At 42.4% G+C, this 15,010-nt stretch overlaps 2 protein-coding genes across 2 annotated transcripts; one reads left to right on the top strand and one right to left on the bottom strand.

Annotated features, from left to right (window-relative positions):
• The first annotated feature begins 1,162 nt into the window (after positions 1-1,162).
• chgb (chromogranin B) lies at positions 1,163-6,880 on the top strand. The gene is made up of 8 exons (XM_085771477.1): positions 1,163-1,313; positions 1,517-1,563; positions 1,665-1,755; positions 2,150-2,437; positions 2,993-4,019; positions 4,231-4,330; positions 4,443-4,553; positions 6,654-6,880. The coding sequence occupies exons 1-8, from the start codon at positions 1,268-1,270 to the stop codon at positions 6,723-6,725; spliced, it is 1,782 nt and encodes a 593-aa protein (XP_085627603.1). The 5' UTR covers positions 1,163-1,267; the 3' UTR covers positions 6,726-6,880.
• A 231-nt stretch (positions 6,881-7,111) lies between these two features.
• Positions 7,112-13,975, bottom strand: trmt6 (tRNA methyltransferase 6 non-catalytic subunit). Its single transcript, XM_085771476.1, has 12 exons — positions 13,686-13,975; positions 12,947-13,077; positions 12,634-12,743; positions 11,887-11,978; positions 11,698-11,781; positions 11,477-11,601; positions 11,212-11,382; positions 10,789-10,949; positions 10,511-10,596; positions 9,708-9,810; positions 9,295-9,381; positions 7,112-7,775 (listed from the first exon to the last, which is right to left on the bottom strand). Exons 1-12 carry the CDS (start codon positions 13,790-13,792, stop codon positions 7,611-7,613), a joined length of 1,422 nt encoding a protein of 473 aa, XP_085627602.1. The 5' UTR covers positions 13,793-13,975; the 3' UTR covers positions 7,112-7,610.
• Between the last annotated feature and the right edge of the window lie 1,035 nt (positions 13,976-15,010).

Here is a 15,010-nt window from a genome sequence, read left to right as displayed (position 1 = left end):
AACTAAATAACAAAAAACAAATACATAAATATAATGTTCTGTTATTTTAATGCGGGTTGATTGAACAAGCCGTATTAACTGATTCGGGGAAATAGTGCTCATCTATAAACATACATTGTACCTTAGATGGAATTTGAACTTTTTGGCTGAACATATGTACGTGATCATTGCTGTATGAACTGATCTAGCCATCAGACGGGGTCCAGACTCTTGAGACTTCCATGGCTGAAAGAGACTGCACCCTAATCGGCCAAACAGCAAGACTTGGCCCCTGTCTCTGTTTGATGATCATTGCTGACTACTGCTGGTTGTTCATTTTAATTTGACATATTATTCAGTAATAAATTCTTTGAATCTTCATATGACTCATATATTTTTTTTCCATTCCTCACCATAGAGAAAAGTTTTGCCTCTACAAATATAAGCTACATTAGTCTGCTGTAGCCCACTGAACGCCAATAGAAAGTGGAGGGCAACATTGCAGTTACATAACTTCTGCAGGAGACAGTGCTCTTGTCTAGAAGTCTAAGTCTGCTCTGAGACACAGGGAGAAGACACGAACCACTGGGCACAATAACATGAATAGGCTATATCTGCAATTTAATGCAATGCAACAGCAACAGCAGACCTGCTGTAAAGAGGAGAGGGGGCAACTTTAAATATGAGTAACAAAGAACACAGGCTGAGCTGGATCAGCTTCCTGACATGATGAAATCCACCACAACCATCACGAAGTAACGTCGCGGGGCTCCAGTCCTATCATTATGTTGCGTAAGAGCGCAGGAATCTTCGTGATGTTGTGTCCACCCCCCCGCCCACCACCCTGTGCGCGCGGGTCTTCCCCTCCGGCATCTCGTGACATTCGAAACAAACAACGCCTCACGAGCTCTATAATTCCCCGCGTCTCCTTTGTAACCGGTTTAAAGTGAAACTCCTTGAAGAAGCGTGGTGGGCAATAACCATATTAACTGATTTGGTCAATATAGAAAATGCCAACTCGGTGCGTGCATCACATTTCACTCACAGGTCACTCTCCCTTGCAGGTGTAATGAGTCATGACACTAAGTGAGCCTAAAGCCTCCCACCCACGCTCCTGCAGCCCACTCCTCTCCTTTATCAGAGGCGCTCCTCAGCTCCAGCCTTCAGAGCAGCAGGCGCCCAGTCAGCGCAGCTCTCCTCTCCTCTCCTCTCCTCTCCTGCCGCCGCTGAGGGACGGGACAGGAGTTTTCCCGCACACTTTGTAGGATTTTACCCTCATCGAGCCGAGATGCGGCTCATTTTTGTCGTCGCTGCTGTTGCGGCTCTGCTGACAGGTAAGGTGAAGGAGCAGCGCGTTTCTTTTCCCCCATTTGGACCAAAACGCTGCAAGTTAGTGGGATGAGTTCAGGACCATGGACAGAGACACCGGGGACCTCCCCCACTTCCCTCCCTCCGCTTAAATGCATGGTTTCTGTTCGCATTTTCACATTCAACTTAAAAAATGTTTATTCTGATCTTTGTTCTATTCTTAATGCAGAAAATCTCGCGCTTCCAGTGGGAGAAGAAGGACAGAGAGACAACCTGGTATGCTTCAATGCAATAATTAGAACTAACTCAGCAAATAATAACAATGAAAAAAAGTGTCACAGAGCTGCATATTCACCTAGTTGATGTGATTTCTGCAGAAAACACGGTGTCTGGCCCAAATATATTTCAAACTTTTCCACCCAAGGAACATCCCGCTGGATCAAGAATGCATGGACATTATGAACGCAGGTTTGTAGCGCGTGGTTTACTGTTATCTTTCATGCTCATTCAGAATAACTCACCAAACAGCCTTATGTTTATGAGATGGGATATTCAAGGAGGGTGCTGCTTTTTTAAACTGATAGGCTCCTCAGACACTGAGGAACAGATGGATTCAAACCCATGAATATCTTGCCAAGTAAAATGACTTTAAGATTTAGTATATTCACAGTTTTCATTCCAGTTCTTGATTTAATAAGAAATATACATAGCATTCTCCTTGTCTTTCATCTCGAAAACTTTCAATTTATGGATATGAAACAAACTAATCATGAACCCAAATGACAAATCCATCATAATTTGTCCCTAAGAGCTATGTGATGTGGATCTTTATACCTCTTTTCATCTTCAGCGGCGGAGTCAGCGGCTAATCATGTCCCACAGAAGAGTGGAGACAGTATAGCAACGCATGAGGAGGTGGTCAATGGTAATCCTGGAGATACCGGGGCAAAGACTACTGATGTAAAAGACATTGAAGCACTCCTGAAGTCCGTAGAGGAGAAGAGAGAAACCCCAGAGGACGAGCGCAGCCAAGAATCCTGGAGTCTGGGTGACGAGAAGGAGAAGAGACACGACAACGAAGGAGAAGAAGAAGAGCGGGAGAAGAGGACCAGCTATAGGCCAAGATACAGTCCGAGGAAACACAAACGGGGTGAAGAGGAGGAAAACGATCGCAGTCAAGAGAGCTGGGGCTTAGACGATGAAGAGCGGGAGAAGAGGACCAGCTATAGACCAAGATACAGTCCTAGGAAACACAAACGGGGTGAAGAGGAGGACAATGAGCGCAGTCAAGAGAGCTGGGGCTTAGAGGATGAAGAGCGGGAGAAGAGGACCAGCTATAGGCCAAGATACAGTCCAAGGAAACACAAACGAGGAGAAGAAGAGGAAAACGATCGCAGTCAAGAGAGCTGGGGCTTAGAGGATGAAGAGCGGGAGAAGAGGACCAGCTATAGGCCAAGATACAGTCCGAGGAAACACAAACGAGGTGAAGAAGAGGAAAACGAGCGCAGTCAAGAGAGCTGGGGCTTAGAGGATGAAGAGCGGGAGAAGAGGACCAGCTATAGGCCAAGATACAGTCCTAGAAAACACAAACGAGGAGAAGAGGAGGACAATGAGCGCAGTCAAGAGAGCTGGGGCTTAGAGGATGAAGAGCGGGAGAAGAGGACCAGCTATAGGCCAAGATACAGTCCGAGGAAACACAAACGAGGAGAAGAAGAGGACAATGAGCGCAGTCAAGAGAGCTGGGGCTTAGAAGAGAAGAGGTCAGAAGATGAAGATGAAGAAGAAGGTGAAGATAGAGAGAAGAGGAACTGGAGACCTGGAAGATACCACCAAAGAAAACACAAGCGAGATGAGGAAGGAGAAGAACAGGACGAGCTAGAGGAAGAACGCAGCCAAGAGGCCTGGGATGTTGACAAAAGGCACGGGAACGAGGACGAAGAGGAGAGGGACAAGCGCATTTGGAAACCCACACATCGTTACCACCACAAGAAAAAGCTCCACAAACGTGGTGATGAGCCATCTGAGGAGGAGCAAGACACTGAGGATCGCAGCCAGGAATACTGGGGTCTGGACAAGAGGGACTGGAGGCCCGGCAGGTACAACCAGAGGAGACATAAGCGTGATGAAGAGCTCTCAGAGGAAGCCAGGGAGGAGCCTGAAGAAGAACGTAGCCAGGAGTCCTGGGATTTTGATACTGGAAGAGACAAAAGGGACTGGAAGACCGGCAGGTACCACCAGAGGAGACATAAGCGAGATGAAGAGCTCTCCGAAGACGGCAGAGAAGAGCCTGAAGAAGAACGTAGCCAGGAGTCCTGGGACTTTGACACTGGAAGAGATAAGAGAGACTGGAGACCCGGCAGGTACCACCAGAGGAAACATAAGCGTGATGAAGAGCTCTCTGAGGAAGCCAGGGAGGAGCCTGAAGAAGAACGTAGCCAGGAATATTGGGACTTTGATACCGATAGAGACAAGAGGGACTGGAGGCCCGGCAGGTACCACCAGAGGAAACACAAGCGTGATGAGGAGCTCTCCGAGGAAGCCAGGGAGGAGCCTGATGAAGAACGTAGCCAAGAGTCCTGGGGACTAGAAAAGCGCGTCTGGAAACCAACACACCGATACCACCACAAGAAACCTCACAAGCGCGGTGGAGGCTCATCAGAAGAAGAGGAAGAACAGAGGGGGGATTCAGAGGAAGACGAGGAGGCTGCAAAGGGAAGGGACGCAGCTCTCAGGTACTGCTATCCTTTATTGTATCTAAAAACTGCTGCTTTTCTCTTGTGCATGTTTTGATTTTGTATAGCCTGGAGTACAAAATGCTGTAGGAGTACCAGGCAGATCAAAACATTTAGCATGTCAAAATTAACAAATCCCTTAATTAGGCTCAGGCTGTGATGACATAAAAAGAAAAAATGATGGCAGCGTCTAACTGCAGTTGTTTTTCAGGTATCTGGCAGCGAAGCGCAATCCCTGGATTTTCAGAGGCTACTACCATCCTGCCTGGTTTAAAAGGGATCCAGATCAGCATGCTGCAACTTCAGACAAGGTGGGCACAATGAGATCAACTCATATTCACCCATACCAGAAATATACAGTGTTATTCTTCACAGTCTTGTATTGTTGAGGACATTGTTTGGTTCTGTTTTTAATGTGTGCAGATGGATGACCTGGCCAAGCTGCTGAGCTATAAGATAAACCAGCTGGCCAACCACTCTAATCAAGACGAGGCAAAGAGAAGCACACACCTGAGAGCACTCGCTCCACAGGAGGTAAAAACTACACTCACTCACTCACTCACAAAGGAACGACCTTTATGGCTCATGTGAGGATGTACGTACTGTCATACTCACTGACAAGACTGCTCAACTGAAGTACATTATGTTGTCCACACTAAAGAGTGTAAAAGGACAGAAACTCAATATGTCTGATACCTGCCAACCCTAAAGACTACAGCGTAGGTCAGAGTCTACTCCGAAAAATAGGAGAGAATAGGAAATATACGTTTCATACTTAATATCTACTGCAATTCATATTGTCAATTCATTTACTCTGCAGAGTAAGAATTATCCAGCATGCATTCAGCTGACCTAGTAAATCCATGAGGCACATACCTCCAGCACTACACTGTTTGACTGGGGGAGAGAGCAGCCATACTCATTATGGAAATCTCCAGTCTACACGGAGATGTCAGGATTTAGCCTTCAGAACCACAGAGCATCAGAGAATATGCATCTGTGCAAATGCGCATCAAGGGCCGTCCCTCATGAGCATGTCCTTAAATACATGAAGCAAAAAAAAAAAAAAAAAAAAATCTCACAAGTATATATTCATTGGCAGTGAGTTGTTGTCCAGCTCTGGCACACTTACAATCCACCATTACAGCTCTCAGGTATTTAATCTCAACATTTAACGTTAAACAAATACAAAATGTAAACATTACAATCATTAACATTCATGACTGCCAGAGTAATCACACTGGGAATCTCATGATTAAAGCCTCCCAGATCAGTCAAAGTCATAAAAGGCTAATTAAAAAGAGAGCCCATGGATACCCCCTTATCTTGTCACTTTTAATACTTTACAGCAGAAAAGAAAATCAAAGAGGAAGAGGGAGAGGAGACATGGTGACTTAGTAGCTCTACAGTACCACCACAAAAGGGAATCTGTTGTGAAAGTTTCTTGTAAAGCAAAAAGAACAGGAAACGGATGCGGCACAGTTCTTGGCAAGGGTTAGCCTAACTGTGACCCATTTCCATGTGCTTAATATTAAAAAAAAATAGGCCAGCATTAAAATAAAAGACAAAATTTCACCATACTGCTTATAACAACATTTTGAATGAATGAATGAATGAATGAAAAATCTTAATTTCGGTCAGGTTATTTTAACTGCTGATCATTGTATTTTCCATAACAAAACCACCAAAAAGTAAAATAACAACAGAATTCAGTGCAAGTGTATGTCTGTGTAGCTTAAACTCATGTATAATGGGTCATATGAAAACTGAAAGTAATTCTTTCTGAGTTTTGTTACATATATTCTGAGCAAGTTGAACTCAGTGGACAAACATCTGCCAAATCTGCACCAAACTGACAAAATCTTAGATCGCAAGTCTGTTAATGCGTCCTTTTTTTAAATATTAGTGCCAAACCTACCAAGGCCAAATGCAGCAAGTTCCTAACTTCCTCCTTGGCCCACACCTTATTCCTCCACTAACTTTGTAGATGAGATCAGTTCAGCACTTTTAGTAAATCTCTGCTGCCGAGCCAACAAATAAATAAACTAAGGAAAAGACACAGGTGAAAACATGTTCAGCAGAGCTAATAAGCAGACAAATCTTGGTGTGTAATTTACAGAATATACTCACCAGAAAGACAGACACCAAGGTTTAACTTCTTATGATTTTCCACGAGTAGTGTTCTTCTTAGTCTTGCACTCAACAGCTCCTCCCTTTCTTTTAAAGAGGAAGTCTGAAAATCCTTAAAGTCCCCCTCCCGCGACCCTTTTTGGTTATTTTAAAACATTCTCTGTGGTCTTTAAATTGTGATTATGAAGTTTTTAGCCAAAATCACAAAACCTGTGCCATTTCCCAGGGCTCTCCTTCTGCACAGCACCAGCAGCTCATTAGCAATGCACCTCTGGAGGGTGGGTGGAGACTGCGCTGCCCCGCCCAAATATGAGTTCTGGATGTAGACCCACTGTCAGACAACGTGTCTACAGAACTTACTGTCTTTATCCTGCTCATCACTTTCATCACTTCTGGTCTTAATCATCATGCTCTCTTTAGTTCACAAGAAACATACTGTTCTGTTGTCACAACACAAAGTGATGCTGTTTAGTTGCTGATGTCTAAATTGTCTTGCAGAAGGAGCTGGAAAACCTCGCAGCGATGGACACGGAGATGCAGAAAATCGCTGCCAAGTTGCATGACAACAGTGCATAAGCCATGACAGACAGCATTACCTGAGCATCCATCAGCCGTCGGTGGATAACACTGCTGTCTCACCTCTCATGTCTGCCAATTTATTGTGCTCTGTGTTTCAAATAGACGAAAAAAAAAAGATAAAAAACCCTGAAGCCTTGCCAAAACCACGAATATCAACTTGTTTATTATTGTAGCTGTGATATTTTGATGTTAGGAAATTAATCAGCATGGGAATGATTTTGATGTTTATACATATGAAGAGAAAATATTACAAGACAGATTATTAAAATAAATGTGTTCTGAAGTGTGTTCAGTTTGCACTCAATAAAAAAAAGTTATTCTGGGACCAAGCAAATATCTTTCAAATTATTTCTTAATAGAAAAAAAATCATCACCACACATCACACTGTTTCATACTGCTTTTTAATTCTGTGCAAATACAGATGCAGCCCACAGTGAAACTTTATAACTGGATCATAAAACAAATGGCACTTCTTGCAGGGATAACAAGATTTAAAAAAAAAAAGTTATAACCTAGAAGCTGGAGCACATTAACTGGGGAAAAAAAGGATTGTTTTTACACCTGGTCTCAGGGCATTAAACGCAAACCTGTCACTGACTCTCAACACAAAATACTATTTAAGCAGTTCCTTACACACATACACTCAACTCTCAGAGCCTACACTGGCTTATAGTTTGCTCCTCTACATGACGCCTTCGTCTGCGCTGATCTGAATACACAAGACGGGAGAGAGTGGCCTGATGAATGCAAACCAGACACTCTGTCACCCTTATTCCACATGTGTCAAATCAGTTCAGCTCAAAGGGAAGCCGATGCTTGAGGGAAATCCCTATTGGCCGTTAGTAATGCGCCCTTAAAAGATCCGAATGTTGAGCATTTCTTTATCCCTCGGTGTCTGTCAGTTTCAGTCTCTTTGGTGCTGGTTCCTGAGCTTGCCGGGAGGAGCCTGCAGGTTTGGAGTGGTCCGTGGCAACTGTTAACCCTGAGAGGAGGTAGCCCCCGCCCCCACTCATTAGTAGCACAGGATGCGTCCTGTTAGGCAACACCTAGGGACACAACACAGATATACAGTCAGGAAGTCATGAGGCATCCCACCGGAGGAGTTGAGGGAAATAGCATGTTGGTCTCAAGGGGGAAGAGCCTCTTTGTGTATGCAAACACAGTGTTTTTAGTCAGTTGCTGTTTTGTAAAAGATTCTGAGTCTCTATAACACTGATGATTAGTAGCAAGTGTGTACAAGCATCTCATTCCAAATGCAGAATGACTGCCTTCACATCACTGATGGAGATGTGACCTGAGGTCTAATACCGTTTAGTTAATACAGAGAGGACAGTTAACAATGTTTTTGTGCTTCTACAAAAAGATGATTTCTCATTGGAACAAGCAGTGAATCGTAGCTTTCATTTCACTTATTCAAATGATTTAGAAAGACAAAGCCAAAACATCAGCTGGTCTCTATTGATCAAATGTGACACATTACTGCTTTTGCATATTCTGTTGTTGGAAAAGTGAATATTGATTGGATGTATCAATCATTTCGATATCATCCCCATAGGCTGCAGGAAACTTGGGGGCATTTTCAATTGTTTACTGACATTTAATCAACGAAACAGTAAATAAAAAGTCAACGAATTCATGGTTCAAGATTTATTATTCTTATTCATACCTCTAGGCTTAAAGTACATAAAGCACAGGATCAATGCTATTCTCAATTTACCATTAGACCAGCGTCAATTGATTTTTTTTTCCACTTGAGGGAAGCACTATCTGTAGTATCTGTTCAGTATTACTATTTAGCATCTCTGGTATCTGCAACCATCTTTTAGTTCAACAGTCTTTCTACTTCCAGATCTTTGCCACTCTCCACCGAGGGAAAACAGCTACGCAACGCAGCGAGATGCTATGCTATGTTTACCAGCTGGTTGCTATCTTTGTCTGTCTGCTGTTTGTTGTCGGGCAGGTAGGGTAAAGTGAGCTTTTGGAGGTTTCCTGATTCACCTGAATAATGTGCTAATGAGAGTGTTCAGACAGGCTCAGACAAAACAGGTACATTTTTGACCGTAAAACCAAAACAATGAGCTCAAAGACCCTAAAACAGACCCTGAGGCTGAGGAGAGTCCAAATGTCAAATGACTTATTGTTTAAGGGATAGTTTGGAGTAGGTTCGTTACCTTTAATTGCCTTGAAAACAACTCTGTCTCGTAATGTTCTGTTATTATCTCATAGCATGGTGAATGTGCAGGTCACAACTTGTTCACCAGAGCGTTTTAAAGTTGTTGGATTGTGTATTTGATGAGTTTGATGAGGGAAACCAAGAAATCCCATGAGCCTCCATAGCATAGCTCTGAGCAGCTCGCGACTCTGCTCCGCCGTTCTAAAAATAGCTTGCACCGACAATTAAAGGTAACGAATCTACTCCTAAAACAATAGAGATTATAGCAATGGGCCAATTTGCCAAAAATATTGAACTATCCCTTTAAAATAACAACATAGCTTAGAGCTGCTTCGGCTGCACAGAAAAACAGAAAAATCAAACAAAACCAAAAAAAACCCATCAGACTTTACCTGATAATGTCTGAGCCAGGTGTCTGTCAGTTGGAGGTCGACCGTGCCGCCATGTTCCTTGAGCTTTGTGTAGCACTCGATGAGAGGCTGCAGAGAGGGAGATGGAAAAAGAGGCATTGATGAGGAGGAGGAGGAGGAGAACTGCAGAGCCAACATGCCAACACACACAATGATCTTTTTAGCAACATAAGCACAATAGAGGTTATAAGTGCAGGAACGTGATGGGCATTGCAACTCCTTGGCAGTGACAGTGGTGTGCGCTGCAGTAATGAAATAAAGACATTTACTGCTGTAACTCTAAGCAATAAAAACCTGTGTGCAGAGGCAGCTAATGAGAGATCCCTCTAAGATAGAGAATTATCCTCACTCAGTCAGGCACAGCAACACAATGCCACTAGATGTGATGCACTTACCTCTTTGTACTGGGAGTAGACTACGAAAGGCCTGGAGGGGGCGAGGAATTTGAGGAGGCCCATTAGGACGGGACACGGGTGGAAACGACTGGCTATAACCAACCTGTGATTAGAAAACAAAGAAGATGACCAAGCAATCCTGTCTGATATGAAATACACTGTCTACAGCAGCTCGCTGTGTTTATTGGAAATGTGGAGGTAGGCAATAATCGTAATTTAGCACATCAGTGGTGTATGGGACTTATCGCCGGGAAGCTTGATGATTTAATGCCTTCCTATTGGCCGCATTCATTTAGCATTCTATTAAGCTGAATGAGAGTCTGTGAAACAGGCTGATTTAGGACAGTCTGGAAAATCTGGTGCTTTGTTATAGAGTTTATGATACTGCTGCTATGATGCAGAGGAGAGGTAAGTCAATAGGCTAACCAGATCAATACTTGTTCTTCTGGCGCGGATGTCAGCCCCACAACACTTCATCCATCAATCATACAAAGCCTATAAAGCAAATTTCTTCATTTTATTTGACAGGAAACTGCAGAGCAATCACCTGGTTCCCCTTGTAAGAGCACAGCCTGTTAATCACTGTGCATGAGCTTTGAGGAAGGCAAATGGTTATTATGACTTTTATGTCCATGCTAAACATCGCTTTAATCATTCCTAATCCATTTATCACCCCCGTAGAGCTATAATTGTAATTATGGTTATTGACTGCGTGCTGCAATAGATAAAGAAGTTGGTGCTGGGAGGAGCAGAACAGAGCTAGGAAACAAGCACAAAACAAAACAAAAAACTTTGACACCAACCCGTCGGCATTTCTGCCTTTCAGCTGAGCAGCAGCCGCTGCCAGCTTCTTCCGTTTCTCCTCCGACTTCACCTTTTTTTCCTGAGCCTGGAGAAAACACACAAAATGAGATCACTCGTTTTCTCTTCCTGATCCTGCCTCAAGCAACAAGTGTAATTTTGTGTATTTGTGACACCCCCCCTCCCCCAAAATGCAAGAAACATTAATTACTAATTGATCATTAATGTAAAAGGAAAGAGGAAGATTTTTGTAAGTAGAGTGAGCAAATATTGGACTTACTTTGGCTTCTTTACGTTCGTCCAACTTTTTCTTCTCCTGATCCCGCACTGCGTCTTCAGCAGGGTTGGTCTCCATGCTCTGCTCCTCTGGACTGCCCTGCATTTCTTCTGCCTTAGGCTGCTTTTGCTCCTCCCCACCAGCCGTGTTCGACTGCTTTTCGTCTGGAATTAGGTTATTATATCAGTACCACAAATACATATTAGTTAATGTTTCATCTAAAATTAACTGATTACTCCAGTCTATGTTTTTGTTTATGATTAAATTAACGATAAATAAATAAGACAGCTGTCAGAGGAAGACATGTAAATATTAGCATCTGTTCATCTTGTAACAAGGATATGTTTCTTGGGCATTTCATCACTAACTGGTGTCTTCCTAGTGTTTCATGTTAAAACAAGCTCTTTTTTTAAAGGCGGGTCCTACCAGCATTTGGGTCTTTGGCCGTGGTGTCCAGAGTGCCTGCCAGGAGCGCGTTGACATGGCAGATGGGAAACTCATGCAGCATATCGTGAAAATGTGCAGGGAAGCCAAAGCTCTCCACACCCGCCCGTACTGGCCCCCCTCCTGGGTACATTTGGATCAGTGAGCCGTAGCCTGAATGAGGAGGACAGAGAGAGTACTTAAGCAGAGGGCAAAGAAAAGACTTTAGCGACATTATATAATCAACAGAAAAGTTAAGTTAACTTACCCCCCATTCTCTCCATGACGGATCCCAGCACCAGACCGGCACAAGTCTCAAACACCAAAACTTTGCTGCCAGCGTGGATGTTTGCCAGAGTCAGCATCTGGGCCAGAGTGTCATACCGCAGGTGGCTGCGTTACACAGAAACATCCAAATCAAACACTAAGCTCTCTCCGCTCATTAAAAGGCGAGTTTCACACATTCTTTTAATCCGCGTGCTGACTCACCAGATCTTCCCTGGTTCCCGGCCATGGTACATCATCGCCAGGATGCGACACGACGGCTTTAGAATCGTCACAGTATTTTCATACCTGAAAAATGCACAAGATGGGAACAACTGATAACACTAATTACAGCGCTCTACATTTAGCTTTAGTCTGCAATACATTGGAGTTGTATAATTAGAAGTGACTCACTTCTTCTTTTTCTTCTTTATGTACTTATCCTGGGCGTATTCAGTCTTATCTCTGAATGTGGAGCTGTTCTCTATCAGCTGCTGGATGATTTCCTGTGGAGCACACACACATATGGTCTCTAGATTCTCCTCTAAGCATTTTATCCAACAATTTTAAAAATACGTTTCCTATGAAAAGACAAAAACAAACAACATGTTGGGTTATCTCTCCTGTGAGATGTAAATACAAACATCTAAGATAAAAAAAATACCTGAAACAAAAACTAGTTCTTTGCAAACACTTATCAAATAGGACTAAATGGATCATTTGACATTTAATACACATTGGGTGGGGGGGTGCATTAGTAATAGCACCGGAACTGTAAATATGGATTGACTTAAATTGAATCACTGCTCACAGAAATAAAAGGACCATGTCACAAAGTGAACTTGTAGTTTGTTTATCTATGACAGTGGTTCTCAAACTTTTTTAAATCAAGGACCCCTAAATTGACACAAATTAGACCACGAAAATCCAGTGGACAAAATTTTGAAACAAACACCAGAAATACACAAACATTTGTTGTGAGACGGATTAACGTTATTTTAAAGGAATATATTCATAGCTGGTTTTGATCTTGTCATGGAATTCAACATTTAAAAACACCTGTGCATTCTGCCAGCATTATTCTTTCATAAACAAACCCAACACCAGGCAGTGTTATGATTCTCTCCATGTATGTGTGTAATTTCAAGCTTGCTGCTGTACCTGACCCTTCAGACCTTGCTCTTTGAGCGTCTCGATATCATCCCTGGTCAATTTCTGTGATTTTCCATCATCTACAATGTTTCTGTTGTCTGTGCCCGCCTCCTTTGCACCTGTGAAGATATGAAGATACAATTGGAAGTGAAAATGAAACAGAAACAGGGTGGTACTTGGCAGTGGTCTTGTAATTCAATCAGACATATGCAGTCTGGAAATAGCATGTTTATCAGACATGAAAATGCCAGTGGATGCATTAGCTGTGTCAGCTAAAACGTGAATGGGATGGCTGCATGGCATCAGACAGCAGGTTACACACCGTTAGAGGCTCCAGTGTCCTTGGGCTTCTGTGGCTGCAGGTTCCCCCCAGGAACAATTTCAAATGTGGTGCTGTACAGCTGATCCACTGCACTGTCCAAGAAGAACCACTGCTTCTCAAAAATCACCTTCCTGTGAGGAAACAAGACAAAAATCAACCGTTTAGTTTAGTTTATTATTTTATTAAGGGACAGTGTGCAATTACATTAATCATTTACAGAATACAATGAGGAGATGGCTGCACCAGATTTAGCTCACAGCTAATTTCCATCTGTAGTCCCTACACATAACATAGAAAATGAAAAAATACATAGAATACACAGACCACATGCTACTATACAAAGGTGACACATAGAATGACACTTACAATACAGACACATGTATGAGGTTGGCAAAGTGCAGAGTGCTCATAGCAGCAAGACGTTGACAGCAAGATGTTGATTGTTATGTGTGGTGGGCAAAGTGCTCACAGCAGCATGATTATGCATAGAAAATATTTATAATAATATATAAATATGGTAACCGTTAGAGCAAACGGCTTGAATGCAGCATCTGTGCGGCTATATTTCATTAAATTATACAGGTAATTAGGGTCTGAGTGAAGTGAAAGTAACATTGACAACACAGTAAATCATGTAAAGAGATTCATTCATGCTTGATTGGGTTGCGCCTCGTAGGACACTATGAGAAACATTTGGCTCGTTAAAATGTATAACATTTATTTGACAGTTTCGACTTACTTCCTCGGTTGTATTTGCATAGCTTTATAGATGTCTCCTCGTTTCAACACCACGTAGTCACCCTCTCTTATTCTGTACTGAGAGTCGTCGTCTCCGTGGTCCGCCATGATAAGGCAGATAAACCAGCTCACTAGTAAGCTGCGAGGTAAACGTCGCCTTCAGTTAGAGACACAGAGCCGCCGCCGACAAGGCACGGTTCAAGAAAAGGCACAACACTACCCTGAAGTAGAAGTAAAATACGACAGACAGCTATTTCCACGTGTTAGCTTTCATTTCCCTAGCTTCCAGGCGCGGCTAATAGATTGCTAACTGTAGATAGCACCGGTGCTTCGTCGTACCCGTCTGTGATTGGCTGCAAAGTCTTCGCTGAACGCAATAGCCAATAGGAATGACGTGCGATGACTCAGAAGAAAGAGTCGATCACAGAATCATCGATAAAAGTGAAAACTAGTCGGACGCACAATCAGAGATTGAGTTGAAATCTGGTTGAAATCAGACTGTATGGTGAAATGTAATGTACATTTCACCATACAGTCTATGCCACATAAATTATTATTATTATTATTATTATTTTTTTTAGCAAAATTGTATTTCCACAAATGCAATGGCTTGAAAGATTAACTTCTTGATGAAAACATTAGAAATTGGTAAAAAAAAGCATCAAGCATATTGACTTAAGACAAAACCTACAAGGTAAACATAGCATTACTTTAAAAAATCCTGTGTCAATTGTCCTGACTCAAGTCCATGACAGAATTATAGTTGAATGAAAAACGTATTTTATTTTAAACATGTAACTTTGGTGTTCCCATTATGGTAAATATGGCATGGCACTGCATTCAAAACACCTGTGGTCAGCCACCCTGGAGCATAAAAGCCATAAAAACATTTTCCATAACAAACTAAGGACAAGTGGGTGCATACTCAAAAGGGTGAGTTCTTCAGATGTGTTACAGACAAGATGAGAAGTAAAACAAGCACACACATGTTGGAGACACAGACAATCCATAATCAGAGTTAACTTAACACTTAGGGGGACTAAAAGTCTTGATGACTATGATTGTCTTTTCTGAAGATTTAGTATTGTATATAAGACATTCACATTTTTTGTGAAATTTAAAGCTACTATTTTCAACCTGTGTGGCAGCAGTTAACAGGGTACAGCTATATATGCATCCCATACAGTAGCTGATTAAGAACACAAAAAACTGATTATGTCTACCATGAAGTCTGTTTTCTTCAACCACAGAATATGATATATGTATTTTTTAGTTCTGCTTCAGTGTAAAAAAAAAAACTGTTCAGTTTGTGTGAGCACTTGAACA

The sequence above is a fragment of the Trachurus japonicus genome, chromosome 24 (genome assembly GCF_045865225.1).
Source record: "Trachurus japonicus isolate A0001 chromosome 24, Traja_1.0".
Lineage (NCBI taxonomy): Eukaryota > Metazoa > Chordata > Actinopteri > Carangiformes > Carangidae > Trachurus > Trachurus japonicus.
The sequence above is the reverse complement of the archived record's forward strand: the minus strand, read 5'-3'. Positions and strand labels throughout refer to the sequence as shown.